The sequence below is a fragment of the Humulus lupulus genome, chromosome 5 (assembly GCF_963169125.1).
Source record: "Humulus lupulus chromosome 5, drHumLupu1.1, whole genome shotgun sequence".
NCBI classification, from domain to species: domain Eukaryota; kingdom Viridiplantae; phylum Streptophyta; class Magnoliopsida; order Rosales; family Cannabaceae; genus Humulus; species Humulus lupulus.
This window is the reverse complement of record NC_084797.1, coordinates 13644698-13671215: the sequence shown is the minus strand read 5'-3', so window position 1 is coordinate 13671215 and position 26518 is coordinate 13644698. Positions and strand designations below refer to the sequence as shown.

General features: G+C 37.7%; 1 protein-coding gene across 2 annotated transcripts; it reads right to left on the bottom strand.

Moving 5' to 3' along the window:
* Positions 1–1069: 1069 nt before the first annotated feature.
* On the bottom strand, positions 1070–25522 carry LOC133834486 (rust resistance kinase Lr10-like). 2 transcript variants are annotated; one of them, XM_062264118.1, is made up of 5 exons: positions 25406–25522; positions 24681–24876; positions 24563–24589; positions 24404–24448; positions 21362–22832 (listed from the first exon to the last, which is right to left on the bottom strand). In XM_062264118.1, the coding sequence occupies exon 5, from the start codon at positions 22744–22746 to the stop codon at positions 21706–21708; it is 1041 nt and encodes a 346-aa protein (XP_062120102.1). In that variant the 5' UTR covers positions 22747–22832; positions 24404–24448; positions 24563–24589; positions 24681–24876; positions 25406–25522; the 3' UTR covers positions 21362–21705. The 2 variants fall into 2 exon arrangements, 1 of the variants encoding a protein (XP_062120102.1); XR_009893352.1 differs by lacking the exon at positions 21362–22832 and adding an exon at positions 1070–1350 and having other exon boundaries at positions 24681–25493.
* Positions 25523–26518: the final 996 nt, after the last annotated feature.

The window sequence follows — 26518 nt, the reverse complement described above, 5'->3', positions numbered from 1 at the left end:
CTGATATTATCAAATCCAGTAGACGGATAAACCTTGCTCCTCTACCGGGTCGTCTCGGAGCATGCCATCAATGACAAGTTGATATGCAAAGACAACCGCTCCTAACATCCGGTCTATTACTTCTTAGAGTGAAGTGTAGATATTCGCTCATGGAGAAGCTGAACTTTTGTCTGATGATAGCTTAAAGGAAGCTCAGACCCTACTTCCAAGCACATCCCATCAAAGTTCTCACCAGCCAGCCTTTAAGACAAGTCCTCCAAAATATAGAGTCCTCCGAGAGATTCCTTAAATGGGAAATTGAGCTTACTCAATTCGACATATCATACCATCTCAGGACTGCCATCAAAGGACTAGTGTTGGTAGACTTTATCACAGAGTGCACTGGAATAACTAAAGTGCCCGGAAAATCTCTTTCTCTTGGGCCAATATGAAAGTTGTATGTGGACGGGTCATCCAACTAAAATAGTGTTGGAGTAAGACTAATCTTGGTATTACCCGAGGGGCACATAATTCACCATGCCCTAAGATTTGGGTTTGACGCCTCAAACAATGAGGCTGAATATGAGGCCCTCCTAGCTGGATTGCGAGTTTCTTGAGAGCTTAAAATCTAAACCACGACCCTTTAAAAGTTAAACATTAAGGCTTAAAATCTAAATCACAACTCTTCAAAATTTAAACTACAAAGCTTAATGTGTAAATCACTTGGCTTAAAATCTAAAACACGACCCTTAAACTTTAAAGCATAAGGTTTAAAATCTAAATCAAAACTCTTTAAAATTTATACCGCAATGCTTAAAATTTAAACCATTAATCTTTACAATTTAAACCACAAGACTTAAAATTTAAACCATGCCTCTTTAAAATTTAAACCATAAGGCTTAAAATTTAAACCACTGTGCTTAAAATCTAAACCATGTCTCTTTAAACTATAAATTTTAATTTTATAGCATAACCTTTAAAATCGAAACCAAAACTCTTTAAAATTTAAACCTGTAATGACCAAACTACTCTAGACTTTGGACCATTAACGAAAACTATACATAGACCTTAATCCTTAATAGAACTTACAAGTGAAAAGATCATAACTTTATTAAAAACTTAAAAAAAAAAAAGTAAATGTTAAACTTACATAAAATTTAAAGTAGGATATGGGATCCCATTGTTTAAAAATCAAAACATAACATAATTGTAATTAAAAGGGATTACATAATAAAGTGCGGAAAAATACACATAAAACCATAAGTAAAGACTTCATCCTTGAATCGAAACTCTCGGCTCTTTGAATCCATTCCACCTCAATACACATGCCCAAAACTACCAAGAACCTTTCCCGGCACCAAAGCTATTTTCCTGCACATATTAACATAAAAGGAGTGAGCCTAATGCCCAGCAAGGAAAATCTAACATATAAACCATATACATAATTTTCATAATGTAACATAAAACATATCATAACACATATGTCACATACACACTATAATGGCCATTATTACTTGGGGTCCCATAAACTAAACAAGTCATATGCCCATTAGATTAGTGGGGCTTGCTAGCTAAGCAAGTCATATGCCCATAATTTATTGGGGCTTGTTAGTTTTATAGGTCATATGCCCAAGTCTACAAACATACTTAACATAGCATATTACATAACACATAATCATAAGATAGTATATAAAATCATATAACACATAAATCATATCCTATTTTCCTTACCAAAATTACCGGGATATGAGAACAGTTGTTGGGACTTTGGAACACTCCTAAAAACCATAAATTGAAGGGTGAGTATACTAAAGAGAATGAGATGAAAGTGATGGAAGAATTATACCATCAAGGATATACTTACCAAAAACTTATGTGCAAGATCTTAGATTTCCTAACCAAGAATAAAGAATAAGGTTAGAATGCTGAGTAGAAGACTATGAGAACTTAAAGAAAATAATACCAAATGAACTAGAGTGTGGAATACCTTGAATGCTTTCTATAGCCAATCTAAACCTTGAACCGAAATGCTATAAACCTTACTTCCCAAGTGTTTGGTAAGCTTATAATGATTAAGCTTATAATTCCCAACCCAAGTGTTTACACTCTCATAATAACCTAGCAACTAGCAGCCTCTGAACTTAATTTGATGAATGAATAAATGGATGGGTACTTGATCCTTGTTGACGCCGTTTTTCGTCAACAGTGAAAATAGAGCACGTAAACAATAAATAGTTATGACCATAAAAATATAATGAGACAAATAGGATTTTTTACGTGGTTCAGCAGTTAATTCTGCCTAGCCCACGAATCTTTGTTATTAGAACTTTAAGATATTTCTGGAAATTCTTCAGAGATGAATTCTCCAGAAATTCTCCCAAGATCACAAAATTTCAGTCCTTTACAAAGGTATATGACATCTCTATTTATAGATGAGATCTCATAATACAATCCCACACGTTTCGGGAAGTTATTCTTTATGTCAATAAATTTAATGGCTTTAAAAGCCTGTAACTCTTATATACAAGGAAACGTCCTCTGAAGACCAGGGGGCATATAACTGAATAATAAATATCCCTTTATTATAGGGAAGTTACAACAATAAATGTAGATTGCGTCTCTCCAAGTGACTCACTGAGATGTTCGAAGTCAGCAATCAACATAGTTAGCATCATACCAGCCCAGGTCTCTGAGTGACTTTCGAGTAATATTTTCTCCAAGACCACATAGTTTCGAGCTCATACTTATGTCAGGCTCGGAACTTTAGATCTGAGGCCACCCGAGGATAGATGTACTCCGATGTCTGTCTTTCAAGCTTGTAAGGACTTCGAGGCTACCCATCTTCGAGGTTGCCACCTGCTTTGTAGGTTCGGCGCCTAGGTTGCGAACACGTATTCTAGATATTGCGAGCTCACACCTGACGAATCCAGCTTTCGAGATCACAATTCTCAAGGCTCGAAATCTGGGTGTAACATTTTTCCCCCTCAAAAGTATTTGTTCGAATCCTATGAGAAGGAAACTTTTGAACTACTTTTCTCGGGAACTGCACCGCCACACATGTTTGAGTATGGACACGTGCCAGTTGGGTATTGCTCACTCAAGGTACTCGAGTACCTTGGAAACCTGCCCACGATCGTTCGCCTGCCACCTTTTCGGCGCCATCATGTCATTTGTCCCTGACCGTGAGATTTAATAAGAATCCTGACCAATGGCTCGGATTTATCCCTTTTTTCTACCTCTGATTGTCTATATATAAGGCTTTAGCCATCTTCCTCATTTTACTTTAACGTTCATCAGAGGAAAAAAGAAAAAAGAAAGGAAAAACCAAAGGCTATCCCAGAAAACTTCTTGCTTTTGCATGTTTTCCCAGCCAAAGAAGCAAAAGACCACCAGCTTGCTCGAGACCGTGAGATTATACTTGCACCCTCTTCTTCAATCAACGATTTCTCTGCAATCGTCATCTTCATTGCGTAAGTATCTGATATATATATATATATTTTATCAGTTTCTGGCTTTGCTGTTTTTTAGTTCCTGGGAATGCATTGGTTCATTTTGTAGTTTGATATACTAGGACGCTTTGACCAATGGGTATTTAGGTTTAGGTTTTCCCATTACTAGTTCTAAATCCATTTTATATGTAGAACAAACCCAAACATGGTCTTTTTTTCTGGGTTTTCAAAATTTAAAAGACGTATCTTGCACACCAAGATATTGGGTACAAAATCTTGGTTTTAAAGAATGCACGATACCCAAGAATACCATTTTTGAACAACCGCCACCTTTTTCCCTGATATTTTGTGATTTTCAAAAATTAAATCCATTTCCTTCCCTTTTTCGTGAAATACACGTCGTGACACTTAATCGGGTCTCCAAGATCGAACTCATCTCATACCCAAGCATTCCCGAGCTTGTTTCACCAAGCTCGATATTCTTAATTCCATGCTTGCATGGCCCTCACCATTTTTTCTTTCTTGCTAGATGTCACAGAATCTGGAAAGACGGTGGGGGTCGCTGCTTGCAACTCTGTATTCGCCATAAACTCCGAGCCCAGAATCGTTGTTTGCTCGAAACCAATGTCTGATTCGCGAATATGATCTCGTGCGCGAACAGGAAGAAACCCGAGCTCTCTATCACCGCCAAATCGTCGAGGTCATTGAAAAGAAGAGAAGAATCCTTCGAGAGGCCCTTTATCCGGAATCTGATTCAGGGCCCAGGCCGATCCCCCTTGATCCTAGGTTAAAAGTGACCATCGCGTACAACCCAGGAGAGCTCCAATTCTCACTGATGGGGGAGCCTTCTACCTCGCAGCCACAGAGGGAGTTCTTCGAGGTCGAGCACTACTGGAGCTCGGTTACCTCGCTAGGTCAGATAAATGATATCCTGGCCTTTCACGGTCTCAAACCGTCAGGCTCCTTAAGGTGTCGAGCCCTTACTTCCAGCGAGCGAAGCTGCTATGCCCCAGGAGATGGAAATCCTGATAACAAGCTGAGGTATGCTGCTTGGAGCCAGGAGCATATGAAGGCAGGAGCGTTACTGCCTTTGAAGTCTTTCTTCAAGGATTTCACAAACTTCATTGGGTTGGCTCCATTCCAGCTCAACACTAACTCTTACAGGGTTCTATCTGCCCTGATGTAGAGTCCAAGAACTTTACTTAGCTTAGTAGATAGTAGTATTATAGTAATTATAGTATTATCTTTATGGCTGTGGATTTTTGGTTCAGACCGGGATTTATTTGGACACTCATAGTAGTACTTGTAGATTTTCTAAGTTTAACCTATAGTGTAGGAATATTAATTTTAACCTAAGGTTTGATTAATATGACTGATATTGAGGATAATATTTATTATAGTATAAGGTTTAGATAAGAACCAATAGGATTTTAAGCAAATGTTATGTATGGGTGATTAATGATTAAGTATTTTGAGGATTAAATTTATTAAAGGTAAAGTTTGAATGCTCTAAGGTCAGTCAGCAGCTTTGAAAACGTTTGAAGGCTTAGTCAAGGCTGTTTACTCAATTCAAATTAAGTTAAAAATGTGTAATTTCGTGTTTAAATAATCAGCGTATGCTGATATATCGCAGCTATAGGGGGCGATATATCGCAGTACGAGGATACGAAAAACCCGAAACGATGCACGTTTGCCTCGGGCATACTGGCCTAGGCGATATATCGCCTACAGGGGCGATATATCGCCCCTCTCAGCATATTTTGAAACTTTTTGAAATTGTTTCCCATTCAAACCTTCAACCTCTTGATAAGTCCAGCATCTTTTTGAACGAGTCTTCAGCCTCTGCTGAACGATAATTCAAATTATTTTCACTTAAAAAGCCATTATTTTTATTCAAGTTAAATTAAGATCCTTTCATTCCTAAACTCTATAAATAGGACCTAGTACCCAGCCATTATTCATCTTTTACTCTAAGTTCAGAGGCTGCAAGTTGCTAGGTGAGTGTGAGAGTGTAAACACTTGGGTTGGGAATCATAAGCTTATCAAAACACTTGGGAAGTAAGATTTTATAGCATTTCGGTTCAAGGTTTAGATCGGTCTTATAAGTCTTCAAGGTATCCCAAACTCTAGTTCGTTTATGTACTTTTCTTTAAAAGTTCTCATAGTCTTCTACTCATTCTAACATTATTCTTATTTTGGTTAGGAAATCTAAGTTCTTGAGCAAAAGGTTTTGGTAAGTATATTTTTAAAAGTATAGTTCTTTCATCTCTTTTTCTTCAATAGACTCACCCTTTCATATATGGTTTTAGGAATGTTCCAAAGTCCCAACTCTGTCCTCACATCCCAGTATTTTTGGTAAGGAAAATAGGATAGAATTTATATGTTATATGCTTTTTATATGTTATCTTATGTTTTTATGTTATGAAATATGTTATGTTATGCTATGTATGTTTGTAGGCTTGGGCATATGACCCATATGACTAACAAGCCCCAAATGGATTATGGGAATATGACCTGCTTAGCTAGTAGGACCCCACTAATCTAATGAGCATATGACTTGTTTAGTCTATGGGACCCCAAGTAATAATGGCCATTATAGTATGTGTATGATATAAGTGTTATGTTATGTTTTTATGTTTCTTATAAAATTTATGAATATGAACTATGTATTAGATTTTCCTTGCTGGGCATTAGGCTCATTCCTTTTTGTTTATATGTGCAGGAAAATAGTCTTAGTGGCGGGAAAGGTTCTTGGAAGCTTGGAGAATGTGTATTGAGGCGGAATGGATTCAAGAGCCGAGCGTTTCGATTCGAGTATGTAGTTTTGTTTTTATGGTTTTACATGTATTTTTCCGCACTTGGTATGTAATCCCTTTTTATTTTAAATTATGTTTTGTTTTGTTTTTAAAACAATGGGATCCCATATCCTAACCTAAATTTTATGTAGGTTTAACTCTTATTTTTACAAGTTTCTTAATAAAGTTATGGTATTTTCACTTGTAAGTTTTATTAAGGATTAGTATGTGTAGTTTTCATTAATGGTCCAAAAATTCTAGAGTAGTTGGGTCATTACACCAGAGGTCGTTATACCACGAGTTGAAATGGGAAGGACCATCACCAAAGGAGATCCTGTATCTCTTCTGTTTGAAAAGCAATCCCTCCCGAGCTCGGGGAGGAGACGGCTTCTACTATCTTTCGAGCTACCCCAAGGAGAAAAAGGTGTTCGAGGATCTTCCCAACCATCCTCCTGACTTTAAGAAGGCCTTCTTCTGGATAGATGGCCTATCCCCGTCTCGATACTATTCATTCAGACGGATTCGTAAGTACCCCAACCTTCTTTGTCTCTGTGCTCGGACTTTTTTCTGTAGACTCGTACTTAGTTGAAATGTGTTTTATTTTCCAGCCAACTATCATCGTCCTACTCCTACTGACGTGATGAAGGAGCATAGAGAGACTCTGCTCCAACTCCCTTATGGCAGGAGGTCTCTCTCATACCTTTTGCATGAAAGTAAGCTCCGAGCTTGCGGGCTCTTAGGAGATGGCCAGTCCACCTCGGATTGGTCAAACAAAAAGTATGACCACTAGGAGCTCGTGCCTTTGCCAACAGGCATCCTCCCTCCAAGGAGAGAGGTGAGGCCCCCGCCTCCGGTTCGCCAACGGAGCCCGCAATCAAGGAACGAGGCCAATGATGAAGCCTCGAGCTCAGGTTCGGATGATCAAGGTACAGTCATCCTAAGCTCGAAAATGTGGTCCCCCACCCTATTAAAACACAAACCTGATAGGTTAGTATTATGCGAGGACGATAAGGACCATTTCTATATATGGACTTGGGTAGATGAACGGGTTCATAAGTTTGATAGTTGGCTCGAGAAGTATGACACTATGTACAGCCTGAACGAGGTATGGGACGGAATAGCTGTCAAATATGGGACCAATGACTATAAGGACCTTACGAGGTTGACGTCCACCTATAGGGAAGGTACTCCCCCCGCCTCTTCTGAAGATGGGGGAATTTCATGGTCTCCGAGTTCAAGCTCGGAGGAGAGTTCCAGTTAGGTTTCTCTCCACTCGTCCTTTCATTACTTTGTATATCTGCGCGATGCTGAGTCACTTTATATACTTTTTCTTTTTTGTTATAACTCACATTGTGGTGTGACTATGTAGGTGAGATGGACTCCGACCTTGAAAATATTCTCGAGAGCACCGGAGCCAAAAGGAGCAAGCGCCCCAGGGGGTCGCGAAAAACTGACCGGCCCGCCAAGGTCCTTAAGAGGACTGAAAAGACACCTCCCCCACCAGCTCCACCTACTACAAGCCTCGCTGTGGGGTCGACCCCACAGGTCGGGGCATCCTCGACTCCACAAGTCGGGGCGTCTACTGTGGTCGAGCCTCAACTTCCCATCCTAGTCCACTCGACGCTCGGTCCACCTCCTAAAAAACCCTCTGCTTCCTTAACCCGCAGGTTGTCGGTTTCTACTCACGTTGAGGAGTATGTAGTCGACAATGCTGCTGGGTCCCATGAGGCTACGCTGAGCTCGAACGTCTTGTCCCGAATGGGCCAGAGCTTTAGCAGTTTTGATGCTCCTCACTGGCAATTTTTGAACAACGCCCGAGACTGCAACATACTCTACGAGAAGAGTGTCGAGCTTACAGCCTCAGTAATTTTCTTTTCTCGCTATTAGCTATATTTATAGACAGTCCGTATGCTAATGCTGATTTCTTTACATGCCAGGTTCTTGCTATCTCTGCCCAGCTCAACTATAAGTTGAATAACGAGATCCATTCAAGTAAATCCTATGCTCAGGAGGCGAAGGATCTTCAACTCAAACTAAGTGATGAACTAAAGGCAACAAAGGAAAATCTTGAGGCGAGAGCCGAGGAGCTTAAGGCCAAGACTTTCGAGCTTGAGAAGCTGAATGCTAGGGTCGCGAAGCTTGAGAAGGAAACTACTAGGCTAGCGAAGCTTGAGAAGGAGAACGCTCAGCTCACGGAGGTTAATACCAAGCTCGAAGAAGACAAGGCCGCCACTTTTGATATAATTGAGAGCGAAAAGGCTCGCCTCCTAGCTGAGTACAAAGAGAATAAGGACCAAGCGGTTGATCTGGCCATGTACATGTGGGCCAAAAATGAGGACCTCGATACCAGCTTCCTAGGTCCTCTTGAGGCGAAGCTCGTAGACAAGTGGAATGCTCGGCTTGAGGCGGAGGAGGCTGCTCGGGATGCTGCTTAGGAGTCTAGTGTGGCTGGTGCTGAAAAGGCTAAGGAGACTGCTCCTTCTTGAATCCCATCTCAGGGTTGCGTCCCTTTATTTTTGTAATTGTTTTAACTTATGCCCGTAAGGCTGATACAATTTCACTTTCTTTTCTTTTAATATATATGCTTTACACTTCTTGATTCGAAATATTTTGCACATTTTATATTAAAGAATCGCGTATGTTTGTTTATTCGCACAAACATAATTTGGATTTAGGCTCGAGGTTCAATGCATTCATGCACAGTTTGCTCGAATTATCCGCTTCCGATCTCGTTATTTGTCAAGGTCGGATATTACTTTAACCATGCACTTGTAGTACTTATATGGTATGTAATGCCAACAGTTTAGTTATATCTTACTTTTTAGTTACTTTTTCTCATCCTTGGTTATCTCTCCGAAGTTATGAGATTGAAACTATTGTTTTGTAAGATACTCCAGCCTTGACCTCGGCTTATCCGAAGGAGGTTATGTTCGAAACTATTGCCGATTCATTTTAGCTGGTTTGTTCCAAACCTGTTAAGGTCGTGTTAGGTTAGTAATCCATACACTTAATGTTTAATCTAGTTTGCATATTTGGTTACATCCAAACATTGTTATCTTTTGAAAATTTGGTTATGTCCAAACTTTCTCAGCTCGCGTATTTGGTTATATCCAAATACTTGTATGTTTTTGATAGCTTGGTTTTACCAAACCATCCCAACTGGCGCATTTGGTTATCTCCAAACACTTGCATGTATTTCGTGTATGTTATTTTATTTTTCAAGCTGCTGGTATATATATCAATGATGCCCCCTTAATATCCTATGATTGTGACCATAGGTTATTAAATTAAGAGAGATTGCAAAAATAAAGAAAAACGTAACATATTGAACGAAATAAATCTTTATTTGATAGAATCCAAAAGTAGACAAAACAGTACAGAAAAACAAGCATGGTTACAGGCAACATCCTTCCTATACTATTGATAGTAAGGTCTTAGGTGTTCGCCATTCCATGCTCGCGGTACCAGGCTCCCATCCAATCTCGCTAACTTGTAGACACTGGGTCGGATGACTGACTCTATCTGGTAGGGTCCTTCCCAATTTTTCCCTAGCACGCCAGCTGCTGGATCTCGCGTTGCCAAAAATACACGCCTTAGCACCAAATCTCCCACACCGAACTTTCAATCCCGAACTCTCTTGTTGAAGTATCTGGTAGCCCGCTGCTGGTAGGTAGCGTTTCTTAGCTGAGCTTCATTTCTTCTTTCTTCGATCAAATCTAAGGTTTCTTCAAGCTGAGTGTGGTTCGAGCTTTGATCATAAGCGTGAGTTCGGATTGTGGGTATCTCGACCTCAATAGGCAACATAGCTTCGCAACCGTATGCTAGAGAGAACGGGGTATGTCCTGTTGACGTTCGAGCTGTAGTCCTATATCCCCATAAGACATGGGGAAATTCTTCGGGCCATCATCCTTTTGCCTCCTCCAACTTTTTCTTTAGCGAACTTTTTAGAGTATTGTTTACAGCTTCGACCTGACCCTTCGCCTGGGGATGAACTACTGACGAAAAACTCTTTATTATTCCATTTTTCTCGCAAAAGTTGGTGAACAAATCGCTGTCGAACTGGGTCCCGTTTTCGGATACAATTTTCCTCGGCATCCCATATCGGCACACAATGTTTTTTACCACAAAGTCAAGGACTTTCTTGGAAGTTATTGTTGCTAATGGTTCAGCCTCTGTCCACTTTGTGAAGTAATCTACGGCAACTACATCGTACTTCACACCGCCCTTGCAAGTTGGGAGAGAGCCTATGAGGTCGATCCCCCACACCGCAAATGGCCATGGGGAGGTCATCATGGTCAGCTCGGATGGTGGAGCTCGAGGGATCGTGGTGAACCGCTGGCACTTATCGCATTTCTTTACGTACTCGAAGGAATCTGATTTAATGGTAGGCCAGAAATAACCTTGGCGTATGATTTTCTTGGACAAGCTATGCCCCCCAGTATGTTCTCCACAGAACCCTTCATGATTTTCTGCTATGATCTTCTTGGCTTCGGGTGGAGTTACGCACCGAAGTAATGGCAATGGAATATCCCCTTCTATACAGCTTTCCTTCCAGAATGGTATAACGGGGAAGTTGATACATTAACTTTCGAGCCTGGTTCCCATCTTTTGGAAGGACTCCAATTTCGAGATACTCGACTATCGGGGTCATCCAGGTAGGTTCGAAATCAATCATACAGACGTCTTCCTCCTCCGGCTCGCTTATGGTAGGTGCCGAGAGGTGTTAAATTGGCACAACATTTAGCTCATCATTCTCGGTGGAAGTAGCGAACCGAGCTAAGGCATCTGCATTTGAGTTTTTCTCTCAGGGTACCTGTTCGATCGTGTAAAACTTGAAATGTTCCAATGCGGACTTTACCTTTTCTAAGTAAGCTGCCATTATTGTGCCACGAGCCTGGTATTCTCCCAAAATTTGGTTAACCACAAGCTGGGAGTCGTTATAGCAATGTATTGCTTTAGCTTTGAGTTCTTTAGCCATACGAAGTCCCGCCAGTAAAGCCTCGTATTCGGCCTCGTTATTCGATGCACTGAAGTCGAATCTTAAGGCAGAATGAAATCTGCTCCCTGCGGGAGTAATCAAAATGATCCCTGCCCTCGATCCATTTTCATTAGATGACCCATCGACATAAAGTTTCCACAGCTCGTGGGCTGGGGTTATAACTTCATCGTTGGTCATGTCGGTACATTCCACTATAAAGTCCGCCAGTGCCTGTGCTCTAATGGTTGTTCTCGGGTGGTAGGTGATCTCGAATTGCCCGAGTTCCACTGCCTATTTAAGCAGTTGACCTGAAGCCTCTGGTTTGGATAAGACCTGCCTAAGTGGTTGATCAGTCAATACATGGATAGGGTGCGCCTGAAAGTAGGGTCGAAGTTTTCAAGATGAATGAATTAAGCTGAGAGCTAGATTTTCCATCAAGGGGTATCTCGACTCTGCCCCCAGTAATCTTTTGCTGATGTAATATACGGGCCTCTGTACCTTGTCTTTTTCTCGCACGAGCACTGCACTTATTGCATGTTCGGTAGTGGCAAGATACAAGTATAGTACTTCGCCCGTAACAGGCTTTGATAAGATGGGGGGCTCTACGAGGTGCTTCTTAAGTTCCTGGAAGGCCAGCTCGCAATCTTCCGTCCATTCAAATTTCTTGCTTCCCCTCAATAGGTTGAAGAACGGAAGACAATGGTCCGTAGATTTCGAGATAAACGTACTTAGTGCTGCCATCCTACCGGTCAAACTTTGGACATCTTTGTGCCTTCGAGGTGAGGGCATGTCGATTAGGGCCTGGATCTTGTCTGGGCTAGCTTCTATCCCACGAGCATTTACGATAAAGCCTAGAAATTTTCCGGATGACACCCCAAAGGAACATTTCTGTGGATTAAGCTTCATGTTATACTTCCGGAGCACGGCAAAACATTCTTCGAGGTCGTTAACATGGTTATCGTTAAGTTGAGACTTGACTAGCATGTCATCAACATAAACTTCCATGTTGTTCCCTATTTTCTCCGAAAACATCATGTTTACGAGCCGCTGGTAAGTTGCCCCAGCATTTTTGAGCCCAAATGGCATGACATTATAACAGTACAGCCCCTTGTCCGTTATGAAGCTCGTATGTTCCTGGTCAGGGGCATGCATGGCAATCTGGTTATATCCAGAATAGGCATCCATGAATGACATCAGTCCATGCCCTACCGTGGCATCCACGAGCTGGTCAATCCTTGGTAGAGGAAAACAGTCCTTTGGGCAAGCCTTGTTGAGGTCTGAATAGTCAATGCAGGTTCGCCACGTCCCATTTGGCTTCGGGACCAACACCGGATTGGCTACCCAGTCAGGGTAAAAAGCATCCCTAATGAACCGGTTTGCTTTTAACCTGTCGACCTCCTCCTTCAGCGCCTTTTTTCTGTCATCATCTAGTTGTCTTCGCTTTTGTTGCTTCGGTGGGAAGCTTTTATCAATATTCAGTGCATGGCTTGCTATGTTCAGACTTATTCCTACCATGTCCGAATGGGACCACGCGAAGACATCCTGGTTCCTTTTCAAAAAACAAATTAGTTGCTATTTTGTTTCTTCCTGGAGGTGTTTTCCAACCTTTACCTTTTTCGAGGGATTTGACTCTTCGAGCTCTTCTAATGGTTCGAGATCAACCTTCTCCTCAACCCTTGGATCGATTTCTTCATCAATCTCTAAGACCATCCCATCTTTGTTTTGAACAATGACGAGTGCTTGTGCGCTCGTCTGTTTCTTTCCTCTTAAGGAAATGTTGTAGCATTCCCTTCCAGCTAACTGATCTCCCTTCAACGTCTCGATGCCACTAGGGGTCGGGAACTTAACGGCCAGATGCCTTACAGATGAGACTGCCCCCAGCACAACCAGGGCTAGTCTCCCGAGCAGCACATTGTAGGCTGAAGGTAGGTCTACTACTATGAACTCCATCATCTTGGTTGTTGAGACTGGGTAGTCTCCCAATGTCACGGGGAGTTCGATGGATCCCATGCAGGCGGTTCCTTCTCCTGAAAAGTCGTATAGTGTAGTCACACATGCTTTCAGGTCGCGAAGGGAGAGTCCCATCTTTTCATGCTTTCAGGTCGCGAAGGGAGAGTCCCATCTTTTCTAGGGTTGCATTATAGAGAATGTTAACTGAGCTCCCATTGTCTATGAGAACCCGGTGAACCTTCTTATTTGCCAGCTGGAGGGTGATGACCAGTGGATCATGGTGAGGAAACTGAACATGGGACGCGTCGTCTTCAGTAAAGGTTATTGGCTGGGATTCAATCTTTTGATTTTTTGGAGCTCTTGGTTCGGGTTCATAAGGAGACCCGTCCCCAGTCTTTAGCTCGTTCACATATCTTTTTTGGGCATTTCTGCCCATGCCCGCGGGATGAGGCCCTCTCGAGATAGTTATCACATCTTCTCCTTCTATCGGAGTAGGCCTATCTTCTTCCCTAGCTCGGGAATTGTTGTTTTGTGCATGCTGTGGCGCAGCTGCCCTCTGGCTCATAGACGCCTGATTAATATTCTAGTTTTTGACATATTGTCTGAAATAACCTCTTGAGATCAATCCTTCGATCTCGTCTTTCAACTGCCGACATTCATCAATAGTATGCCCGGTGTCTCTGTGAAATCGACAATATTTGCTGGAGTCCCTCTTGAACTTCTGATTTCTCATTGGGTCTGGATGTTTGAAGGGGACCTAGTTTTCATTAGCCAGGTATTGTTCTCCCGAGACTCGTTGAGCTCGGTGTACACTCTGTACACGGAGAAATATCTCTCCCCCTTCTTTTTCTTTCCTCCCTCGGCTTCGAGGTTACTCCCTTCGTTCTTTTTTCTCTTGGAAGGGTTTTCCGCGGCAAGCTTTGAAGCTGGTGGGTCCGTCGAGGTTGAGGCAGAGTTTACGTTTATTGTTGTTGTTACGGGCTGGGAGGTCACATTAAGTGTCGACCTCGCTTCCTCTACATTGACAAACCTCTATGCTCGTTTGTTAAACTCGGTCAGGGACCTCACCGGTTTTCTCTGCATGTCATCCCAAAGAGCACTCCCTGGCATTACCCCAGTGTAGAGTCTAAGAACTTTACTTAGCTAAGTTAGATAGTAGTATAATATTAATAGTAGTATTATTGTTATAACTGTGGATGTTTGGTTCAGACCGGGATTTATTTGGACACTCGTAGTAATACTTGTAGATTTTCTAAGTTTAAGAATATTAATTTTAACCTGAGGTTTGATTAATATGACTGATATTGAGGATAATATTTAGTATACTATAAGGTTTAAATAAGAACCAATAGGATTATAGCACATGTTATGTATGGGTTTATTAATGATTAAGTATTTTGAGGATTAAATTTATTAAGGTTAAAATTTGAATACTCTAAGGTCAGTCAGCAGCTTTTAAAACATTAGAGGGCTTAGTCAAGGTTGTTTACTCAATTCAAATTAAGCTAAAAATGTGTAATTTCGTGTTTAAATAATCAGCGTATGCCGATATATCGCAGCTATAGGGGGCGATATTTTGCAGCACGAAGATACGAAAAACACGAAACGTTGCACGATTGCCTTGGGCATACTGGCCCAGGCGATATATCGCCTACAGGGGGTGATATATCGCCCCTCTCAGCACATTTTGAAAGTTTTCGAAATCGTTTCCCATTCAAACCTTTAACCTCTTGACAAGTCCAGCACCTTTTTGAACGAGTCTTCAGCCTCTGCTGAACGATAATTCAAATTATTTTCACTTAAAAAGCCATTATTTTTATTCATTATTTTTATTCAAGTTAAATGAGATCTTTTCATTCCTAAACTCTATAAATAGGACCTAGTACCCAGCCATTATTCATCTATTACTCTAAGGTCAGAGGCTGCAAGTTGCTAGGTGAGTGTGAGAGTGTAAACACTTGGGTTGATCATCATAAGCTCATCAAACACTTGGGAAGTAAGATTTTATAGCATTTCAGTTCAAGGTTTAGATTGGTCTTACAAGTCTTCAAGGTATTTCCACACTCTAGTTCATTGGTATTATTTTATTTAAGTTTTCATAGTCTTCTACTCAGCCTTCTAACCTTATTCTTTATTTTGGTTAGGAAATCTAAGAACTTGCACATAAGTTTTGGTAAGTATGTTCTCAATGATATAGTCCTCCCATTCCTTTCATTTTTTTTCTTCAAAGTACTCACTCTGTTGCAAATGGTTTTTAGGAGTGTCCAAAGTCCCAACTCTGTCCTCATATCCCGGTAATTTTGTAAGGAAAATAGGATAGAATTTATATGTTATATGCTTTTGTATGTTATCTTATGATTTTATGTTATGCAATATGTTATGATAAGTGTGATTGTAGACTTGGGCATATGACCCATATGACTAACAAGCCCCAAATAGATTATGGGCATATGACTTGCTTAGCTAGCAAGACCCCACTAATCTAATGGGCATATGACTTGTTTAGTCTATGGGACCCCAAGTAATAATGGCCATTATAGTATGTACGTGACATAAGTGTTATAGTATGTTTTATGTTACCTTATGAATTTTATGTGTATGGCTATATGTTAGATTTTCCTTGTTGGGCATTAGGCTCATTCCTTTTTGTTTATATGTGCAGGAAAATAGTGCTAGTGGCGGGAAAGGTTCTTGGAAGCTTGGAGAATGTGTATTGAGGCAAAATGGATTCAAGCGTTTCGATTCGAGGATGTAGTTTGTTTCTTATGGTTTTTACATGTATTTTTCCGCATTTTATTATGTAAATCTCTTTTTAATTATGTCATGTTTTGATTTTAAAACAATAGGATCCCATATCCTACTTGATATTTTATGTAAGTTTAACTTTTATTTTTACAAGTTTCTTAATAAAGTTATGGTCTTTTCACTTGTAAAGATTTATTAAGGATTAGTATTTATGTATAGTTTTCGTTAATGGTCCAAAAGTCTAGAGTAGTTGGGTCATTACACCCAGCTTGGACAGCCATTAGATGACCACTGTCATCCACATTTCGAACCCGGACAACTTCTAAGTGAAACCTCGTAAGGTAGCTTTTTAACGTTTCGCGTGGCTGCTGTCGGACATTAGTCAGAGTCGATGCCTCGGCCCTAACCCCCATCATGGCTCTGAACTGCTTCTTGAAGTCCTTAGACAGCTGATCCCAAGAAGTGATTGAGTGTCTTCTATATTTTTCGAACCAGCTTTTGGCTGGTCCCGTCAATGATGCTGGCAATAACATGCATCTGAGCTCATAACCCACATTACTTGCTTTCATTATGGTGTTGAATGTACTCAAATGGTTGTATGGGTCGGATTTTCCCTCAAAAGTTGGAACTTGAGGGATCTGAAATCCTTGAGGAAATGGAGTATTGGAAATATGGGGAGCGAACGGTTCAAGATCCTCGTCAGAATCTTCATATCGACCCTGACCTTGCTCATTCTTCAAAAGCCTGAAGGCCTTTTCCAACTGATCAATTCTTTCCTGGACCAGGTCCGCGAGGGGTCTTGCCTGAAATTGGTTGTCGTCGATCACAATCCCAGGTTCACGCCTCAGCAAGGGGTCTTTACGCCTATTTAGGCAATCCCTCAGGTCCGGGTTTGCCGAGTTAACATTGCCCCGATTCTGGTTCAAGTGTTCTCACAGGTCGGAGCGATTCTTGCGGCTCCCAGTATTCTTTTGACCTCGATCATGCATACTGACTGATCTAGTATCTCCAGAGTCGTCACTAGTAAGACTTGTCGCACGATTATTTCGAGATGGGTTTCCTTCTTGTCGCCTCGTCTCTGCAGTGCAAGATCGGGATGTTTGACTTCTTTCAGATGGGGCGCCTCTCCGCTCCCGGAAAGCTTCTCTATTCCCTTGCCTCCTTCCTGCGTGTCTTTCCTCATTATCTTGAACTGGTTGAGCATTCCTGCGAGGAGGTGAAGGGTATCTTATAGGCAATGGAGGGAATCGTATGGGCGATGGTGGCTGCCACCCATTTCGTGGCCTAGACGGTCCGGAGTTTGCCTGAGATGGGTTGGTTGCATTCTGTGTGTTTCCAGGGATTTGAGTCCGAGCCTCTGTAGGGGCTCGGTTGTTCTCAGTTCCCGCTAGTACCTCCACAGTTGGATAAACCGGAGCCTTGGCACGGGTACTTCTTCGGGGTCTCGTGGGGCGGTCCCCGAGAATTGGAGGACTCGCTTCTCTCTTCAGCATCCGGGTTCACCATTGACTGCTTCCCAGGGCGTCTTGGATAGTTTTCTTCTGGAATGTTTCGATCGTTTGCGGCCATAACTTGTTCAGGGACTGAATGCTTAAGGCTCTCAACGAGAGCACCAAACTATTGACGTCGATTTTCAGCAACAGTGAAAATAGAGCACGTAAACAATAAATAGTTATGACCAGAAAAATATAATGAGACAAATAGAATTTTTTACGTGGTTCAGCAGTTAATTCTGCCTAGTCCACGAGTCTTTGTTATTAGAACTTTAAGATATTTCTGGAAATTCTTCAGAGATGAATTCTCCATAAATTCTCCCAAGATCACAAAATTTCGGTCCTTTACAAAGGTATATGACATCTCTATTTATAGAGGAGATCTCATAATACAATCTCACACGTTTCGGGAAGTTATTTTTTATGTCAATAAATTTAATGGCTTTAAAAGCCTGTAACTCCTATATACAAGGAAACGTCCCCTGAAGACCAGGGGGCATATAACTGAATAATAAATGTCCCTTTATTATAGGGAAGTTACAACAATAAATGTAGACTGCGTCTCTCCAAGTGACTCACTAAGATGTTCGAAGTCAGCAATCAACATCGTTAGCATCATGCCAGCCCAGGTCTCTGAGTGACTTTCAAGTAATATTTTCTCCAAGACCACATAGTTTCGAGCTCATACTTATGTCAAGCTCGGAACTTTAGATCCGAGGCCACCCGAGGATAGACGTACTCTGATGTCTGTCTTTCAAGCTTGTAAGGACTTCGAGGTTACCCATCTTCGGGTTGCCACCTGCTTTGTAGGTTCGGCGCCTAGGTTGCGAACACGTATTCTAGATATTGCGAGCTCACACCTGACGAATCCAGCTTTCGAGATCACAATTCTCAAGGCTCGAAATCTGGGTGTAACAGTCCTATTTATAGAGTTTAGGAATTAAAAGATCTTCATTTAACTTGAATAAAAATAATGGCTTTTTAAGTGAAAAATATTTGAATTATCGTTCAGCAGAGGCTGAAGACTTGTTCAGAAAGATGCTGGACTTATCAAGAGGTTGAAGATTTGAATGGAGAACATTTTCAAAAAGTTTCAAAATGCCCTGAAGGAGGCGATATATCGCCTGGGCCAGTATGCTCGAGGCAATCGTGCAACGTTTCGTGTTTTTCGTATCCCCGTCCTACGATATATCGCCCCCTATAGCTGCGATATATCAGCATACGCTGAATATTTAAACACGAAATTATACAATTTTAGCTTAATTTGAATTGAGTAAATAGCCTTGACTAAGTCCCCCAACGTTTTCAAAGCTGCTGATAGACCCTAGGATATTCAGATATTGACCTTCATAAATTTATTCCTCAAAATACTTAATCATTATTAAACCTATACATGACATGTGCTATTATCTTATTGGGTCTTATTTAAACCTTATAATATAATAAATATTACCCTCAATATCAGTCATATTAATCAAACCTTATGTTAAAATTAATATTCTTAAACTATAGGTTAAACTTAGAAAATCTACAAGTGTTACTATGAGTGTCCAAATAAATCTCAGTCTGAACCAAAAATCCACAGTCATAACAATAATACTATTATTACTATTATACTACTATCTAACTAGCTAAGTAAAGTTCTTTGGACTCTACAAAACCACAAGACTTAAAATTTAAACCACTACGCTTAAAATCTAAACCACGTCTCTTTAAACTATAAAGCATAACGTTTAAAATCTAAACCAAAACAATTTAAAATTTAAACCACAATGCTTAAAATTTAAACCCCTGGGCTTAAAATCTAAACCATGTCTCTTTAAACTATAACTTTAAGCTATAGAGCATAATATAATGTCATGGTTTTTTATCTTTTACTAGGAATTCACTACATGGAAAGCCTTGTTAGTGGATCATTTATATAATAGTAGGAGAATATAACACTTTACTCAAAATTAAGAGCAACTGAGGAATTTGACCCTTTGCTAAAAATATTTGATGAATCATTCATCAATGAGAATGTCATCAATGCAATCAAGTCCATATTTGGCATTTTCAATAAGAAATAAGAAAATTAGGTTCTTCTTTTTTTTATTTTTATTCATGGATGGACTTGAGTTATTATTATGTTCGGCATATATATATATATATGTAAACTTATGTAAAGCTAACAAAAGGGTTGGGTGAGGATTTTGGTTCCGAAGAATTAATTTGTTTTTAGTTTGTTGATATAGTTTTACTTTTTGAACAAATGTTGTGTAGTTTTGAAAAAAAAAAATTCCTTCATTATTTCAAAATTTTCATCATCATATTACTCATTTTCAAAAGTGTTTTATGTAATTTTATTTGTTAAGGCAGTGTGGATCTTGTTTTTTTTTTTTTTAAGGATTAAATGAGAATTTTATTAAGAAGTTCCAGCTGTTACAATATGATAAATATAACATATTTAAGAATCTATACATGTGGAACAATACATATCAATGATGGAACTATTGTAGTTTATATTTTTTTTTTATGTTATACTTCTTAATGTGAGTGTTAATTTTCATAAATTATCATTCTACTAATCCAAGAAGTAATTAATGTATTATCAAAAATCAATTTGGAAGTCAAATTAATATGTTTTTATGTTCAATATTATGAACAAAAATGGTAAATACATAGTCATCTAGTGTAACTAACTATATTTATGTATTAAATCTTAGAGCTTTGGTTTGATTCATGCATTGTAAATTTAAGAAGCATGTTGTCTCTCATCACTGGTGTCTTACTGAAACAGGTCTCTAAAAAACATTTGACTGACAAAGTTGTTGCATTATTCATTATTGATTGTTCAAGATAATCTAGTGTTGTACCTGACAAGGGAGCTTACATTGCAGATTCATATCTAGATGGAATATTGGACAAGTGTGATAGAATCATTAATTTATCTATTGGTATTTTTCTTTTCATCAAAGACACAATAAGTAGTACAAATCCTATACATTCTCATACAAATATATGTATATACATAATACAAGACCAACATTCATATTTAAAGAAAAAAAATGAACATCAATGAGGACTTTCATCAAAACAAACACAAGCAATGAAAACACTAGATAAGAAGGGAAATTATTCATTTGATATTTAATGAGGACTTTCATTAAACAAATGGAGTGCAATATATTAAACAAACCTCTTTTACATACCTCACTACAAGATAAACTAGGTGATAACAAAAACAAAGAAAGCTTCCAAAATGGCTTGGAAATTGGTGCAAAAATAGAGGAGCTCGGATCTGTCGTGGAAGAAGAAAATGAAGGGAAATCTAGTTCAATTAAGGTGCTAGAGACTGCCAATGAAAGGATTTGGTTCGATGGAGGCGCTGGAGTGGTGGAGCACTGTCGAAATCCTTGCGCGATTACCGAAGAATTGTCTACGCCGGAGAGTGGGGAAGCTCGAAGGAAGTTAGGGTCGGAATGGAGAAGGTAGTGGGGGGAATTCAGATATGATTTAGTGGAGGAAGAAGTTGAAAGTTAGGGATATGGCTAGATTTTGTCTAGCTATGTAATGCATGCAGCTAATGGTGGTCGGAGTGGTAGAGGATGGTCGGAGTCGTCGAACTACTGTGACCTGTGAGTGTTTGAGGAGAGGAAGACGAGGGTGTTTAAATCGTAGGAATAGAGGGGTATAATAGGGATTTTGATTGAAATAGTAGGTATTATATGAAGACTTAAAAATTGTAGATAAAAATGAAAGGGCTTACGTAAAAGTGGCTACTGTATCTAATTTCTACTACGTAATTTAGTGACATTTGAAGTGTAACTAGTGACATTTTCCAAATATTGCTAAAAAGAATAATAGTGTCGTTTCAAGTGTCACTACACTTTATACTGGAATATCTTAATGTTACTAAAACAAAATAATAATGGCATAAATATATGAGTTATCATTTTTTATGAAAATAAAAATCTCAAAAATTATGTGTAAATATAGAATTTAATTTACATCAAATGATATTTATATAAGAATTGATCTCAATCCTACAAATCAGAGTTAAATCAAGAAAACAAAATATACTTACACATTAGAAAAAATAAATCACAAATGACAATAAAATATACTATGACTGATTGCTTCTATTTGAAATATTAATTTAACTACTCAATCTATTATTTATTGTCACACAAATTACCTATAAAAAAAAAATTCTTCCAAGCTTGCAATAATATTTTGCACATAGCAAAGATAAAAACCAACAATATCTATAAAAAATTTTTTTAAAAAATAGTGCAAAGGCTGCAAATGCCAATCGTTTGGATGTAGATTTGAACTTATCTTGGGAGTGTTAATGATGGTATTGTTGACTCAACTGAATACAATGTTTCTTGGACATGCTCAATCGGCTTCTCTAATTCACATAGGGAAGGCTTAGGAGGCATTTGTAGACATTCAACTTCTCCTTCAAGCAATTCTATGACTTTGTTCATTGTAGGGCGATCACTTGGCTTTAGTTGTATACACCATAATGCTACTATAATCATCTTCTTTATAATTTTTGAAATTTCGCCATCTGTATCTGTTGTTGCTACGTCTACATTTTTTCCTTGACTTAATTGATCATGTGCCCATGAAGGAAAGTAAATTTGGCTAGTATTTTCTGCAAGTGCGTCTATATTTTTTCTTTTACCTGTCATTTCCATCAGTAACATTCCAAAACTATACACATCAGCTTTATTAGAAACTCCTCCAATATTTTTGTAAAATAGCTCTGGTGCTATGTATCCTAAGGTTCCTCTTGCTGCAGTTAGGGACATAGTATTATTTCCTAATGGGCACAATCTTGCTAACCCAAAATCAGAAACTTTTGGAATAAAATTTTCATCCAAGAGAATGTTGTGGGGTTTAATATCAAAGTGTAAAATTTGCATGTAACATCCTTGGTGCATGTACTCAATTCCACGTGCCACGCCAAGTGAAATTTCAAAAATTTGCTTGCAACTTAATGAGATAACTCCTCCTTCTTGAGAAAATATATATTTTTCCAAAGATCCATTAGCCATGAAATCATACACAAGAGCATGTTTTGAGGAGTGGACACAAAAGCCTATCAAATGAACAACATTAACATGATGAATTCTTCCAATTGTAGCAATTTCATTGATAAAGTCTTGCCCATTTCCTTTGGATTTACTCAATATCTTAACTGCAACAATACGACCACTACGAAGCTTTCCTTTGAATACAGAACCATAACCTCCTTCACCTAATTTGTTCTTGAAATTTCGGGTCATCTTTTTTATCTCTCTGAATGAGTATCTTATAGGAATGAGGTTATTTTGTGTATGAAGAAACTCCTCAATAGAATTATACATTGATAAATGACGCCTTCGCCATTTATAGATTAAAAAAGCAACTACAAATGGAGTCCCCAATATAAATTTTAGTCATGCATGTGCTGCTGCATTTACCAAAATAAACTTTTGACTTTAGTTCATAATTATGCATCAGGTTGATTTCACCTAAGAATTCATCTTATACTAAGTACTTAAAAGTTTTATACTAAGTTTATGAAAAGATACCAAGAGGATTGACGCTTAGAAAAAAAAATTGAAATAGTCTTTTCATTTTGGGAAAAGAGTCTTGACATTCAGGGCAAGAGCATTGGGAAGAGATCTACCAAAGGGACCACTAATAATATGCCCCATCCCATAGTTTAAGTTGTAATTTCATTTTTTTATATGATGATATATATTATAATTATAGAAGACCTCTCACAAATTATTTAAAAATTATGAATAATTTATGATGCCAATATTAGAATTCAAATAGCTTTTTCATGCGCGCATAAGAAAAACAAAACAAACATGTGTGCAACAAACTATTTGAATCTTAATTTTGGCACCTAAAATTATTCATAATTTCTTGAAAATTTGTAGAAGATCCTCTATAACTACAATTTACACCGCCATATAAAAAAATTGGGGCTACAATTTGTCCACGTGCCAAAAACAAATAAAATTTCTACCAATAGGTAGAAAATAAGGTTCCTATTGTAATAACACATATCTTTATATATTATAAATGTGAGTTTAATGGAAATTTTTGTTTTCCGTTAGATTTAACACTTTTTTATTGTTTTCTAACACCGTTAGTTTTAAAACTATCTAAATAAGGTAAATAAATCAAAAATAATAAATTCATCTAAATAATATAAAATAAAAAGTAATAAATGAGCCATAATAATTTATCATCACATATTTTAAAATTTCATATTAAAGTATTTAAATCATTTTATCAATTATGTTTTCAAAACTACAACAGAAAAAATTTATGTGCTTTAGTTTTTTTTTATTTTATTTCTTTTGTAATTTGACATATTTTGTTTATCCAAACGTGTATGTAATAGTGAAATAAATAATAAATAAACATATTTTCTTATTTTGATGTTTAATTTTTATTTCAATAAGAAATTACTTATTTTAATTACTCAAGTCATTAATTATATAATATATATTTATATATATAACTTTTTGTTCGCTTTAATTTTTTTTAAATCAAATAATTAAAATTTGATCATATACAATTTTAAATTATAGTTTTAATTTTGATTTTTTTTCAATATTTTATTATATGAAATTTATAGATATTTTTTGTTAAAAAATATTTAATTTTAAAACTAGAATAAACCATATTTTTATATATAAAAAGTATTGTATCTAACGAATTCTTAGTTTAATGTTTTTTTTTTTTTTAAATTATAGAGAATGTTTTGGTCTATTTCTTTTTTAATATGTTTATGTTTATATATTTTAAATATTTATAAAAATTAAAATATATAATAAAATTAAATTAATACATTTAAAAAGTTTTATCAACCAAAAAATAAATTTCTATTGATTTATGTTTTAAAAGTTCTGTGAATGAATCATACTTTTCAAATATTAATTCTTTTTAAATTAGTTAAGTTGTTCTATTAAATAAAATAAATTTTCCATTATTCTAAAAGTAAGAGCTCTTTTAATTACGTACCCAGCCCAAGTGGTGTTAAAAGGGATATTATGTCCAAGAAAATCACTGCAAGAAAACAATGAATATCAGAAAAATATATGTGATGAAACATTAAGTTCTAAAACACTACATGTTAATTAAAAACAATTTTATAACAAGTGCGGAAGAAAGAATTGTTACTTAATGGTGGAGGCAAATCCCACGGACCTGCAATCATCCAATATAAATTCAACATTAGCTGATGAGAAGAAAGTTGAAGTAGTTCATTCATTAGAAAGCGAAGAAGATCACTACTTACCACATTGCATCTCGTTGGAATAGTTGATGAAGCAGAGATCCCCATCGTTGAAATATGAGTTCAACCATGAAAGCTCAAAGCCATAAGCAAGGTGGTTGTGAATGTCCATATAAGAAGTAGTCCTCCCATTCACCACTATCTGATTCGATAGGAAGGTCCTTAGCTCCGTGCGGCACCCAATCGCCAAATCAGAAACCTTAAAGTCACCATCGACCACATAATAATAATAATAAAGATCAGCAGCAGTAGTAGTTTTGGTTTCGGAATATTGGGAAGCTAAAGAACCACCAATGTTGCAAGGAGCAGTGTTTATATAATCAGAGGAATTTACTGGACTCTCACATTTCAAAAAAACTATTGTCTTTGTTTTGATGTTGTAAGACCTGAAACCTTTGAACAATCTAATTCTCCCAGATTTTTATTTGGGAGAGAGGAGCAATTGGTTTTTTTAAGATTGGAGTCCACAACTCTAATGGTGTAATCGGCATAATTGATTGACCTCACGAAATATTTCACAGAATTTGAGTATAATACCATAAGATTGTTCTCGCAAGAAAGCTCAAAAGGGGAGTAGCCACAGTGTTTTGGATCGGTGTTAAGTCGGAAAGAAGTGGTTATGTTGGTGATATCACCACAAGAAGAAGGTGGACAATAATGATTTGATTTTGCATGGGTAGTTGTAAGGAACAATAAGAAGGGGATGATCATAAGAAAAAGAAGGTTACCCATGGAAAATCTTGTAGAGAAGATCTTCGCTTTCCCTTTGGTACACAACACAGACTGGTCAGAGAAGCAGAGAAGGCTTTTTTTCTACACCAGCAATATCATTTCATCAATAATGCCAATTTCTTTACCATTAACCATTCAGGCAAGTTCCAATCAACTACACTATAGCCAAAGCAAGTATTGACCATTCACTATTGACTAATCTTTCTAATTAATTAGTATCACATAAATGTTGATTGATACATTTACTAATTTTAAAGAATAATCAAAGTAGAGTAGGACTAGTTTACGCGTATAAAATTAATTTAATTATATGTCACTCCAGTCCATATAAATGATATGAGACCATCCTCCTACCTTGAAGAAAAAAGCTCCATGTGTTCAGTTTCTGCCAAAAAAATTTCTTTGAAAACTTGTTATAAGAATAATAGTCAAAACAAGAGAACAATAAAGAAAAGATTAGTTTTCTCTTTTAAGATCAATATTAGTAAATGTATGGATAGCATTTAACTTCCATCAAATCACTTCTTCATCAGGAATTTTGACCTTTGTTGTGGGTTGGGACCACGTGGGGACTTTTACTTACTGAGTCATCACTGAAGCTGCCAGGTACCGACTTGGGTGGTGGACTTTTGAAAGTCCCTAGCAGCTTCTGTTAGATTATTACTACCAAGGCATATCTATAGTAGATAGCACATACAATGCCTATTTTATCTCATTGGTATCATTTACGTGTCCAATTTTTATTTTTGAACAATAAGTTCTTCATTTTTTAGCATTAAAACAATAAATTACTAAATTGGTGGTAAGACAAACAAGAGGTAGTAAAAGAGTATTAATTAAATAATAAGGAATTATCTTAGTTCTAAGACAAACTAAAGGGTACTAGCATAGCATATTTCCAAAAAAATTATGTGTAGATTTTAATTAAATTAGAGAAGCAAAACAAAAAATGCATAATATGAGGTTTTTACACAAAAGGAAAAAAAGAAATGGAATCTGAAGTATATATTAATGTTTTTTATGAGAAAAATAGAATCATAATTTCTCTACTATAAGTTAAGAATAAAGTAGAGGGCAAAAGATTAAAAGAAAAAAAAAATGATATATGT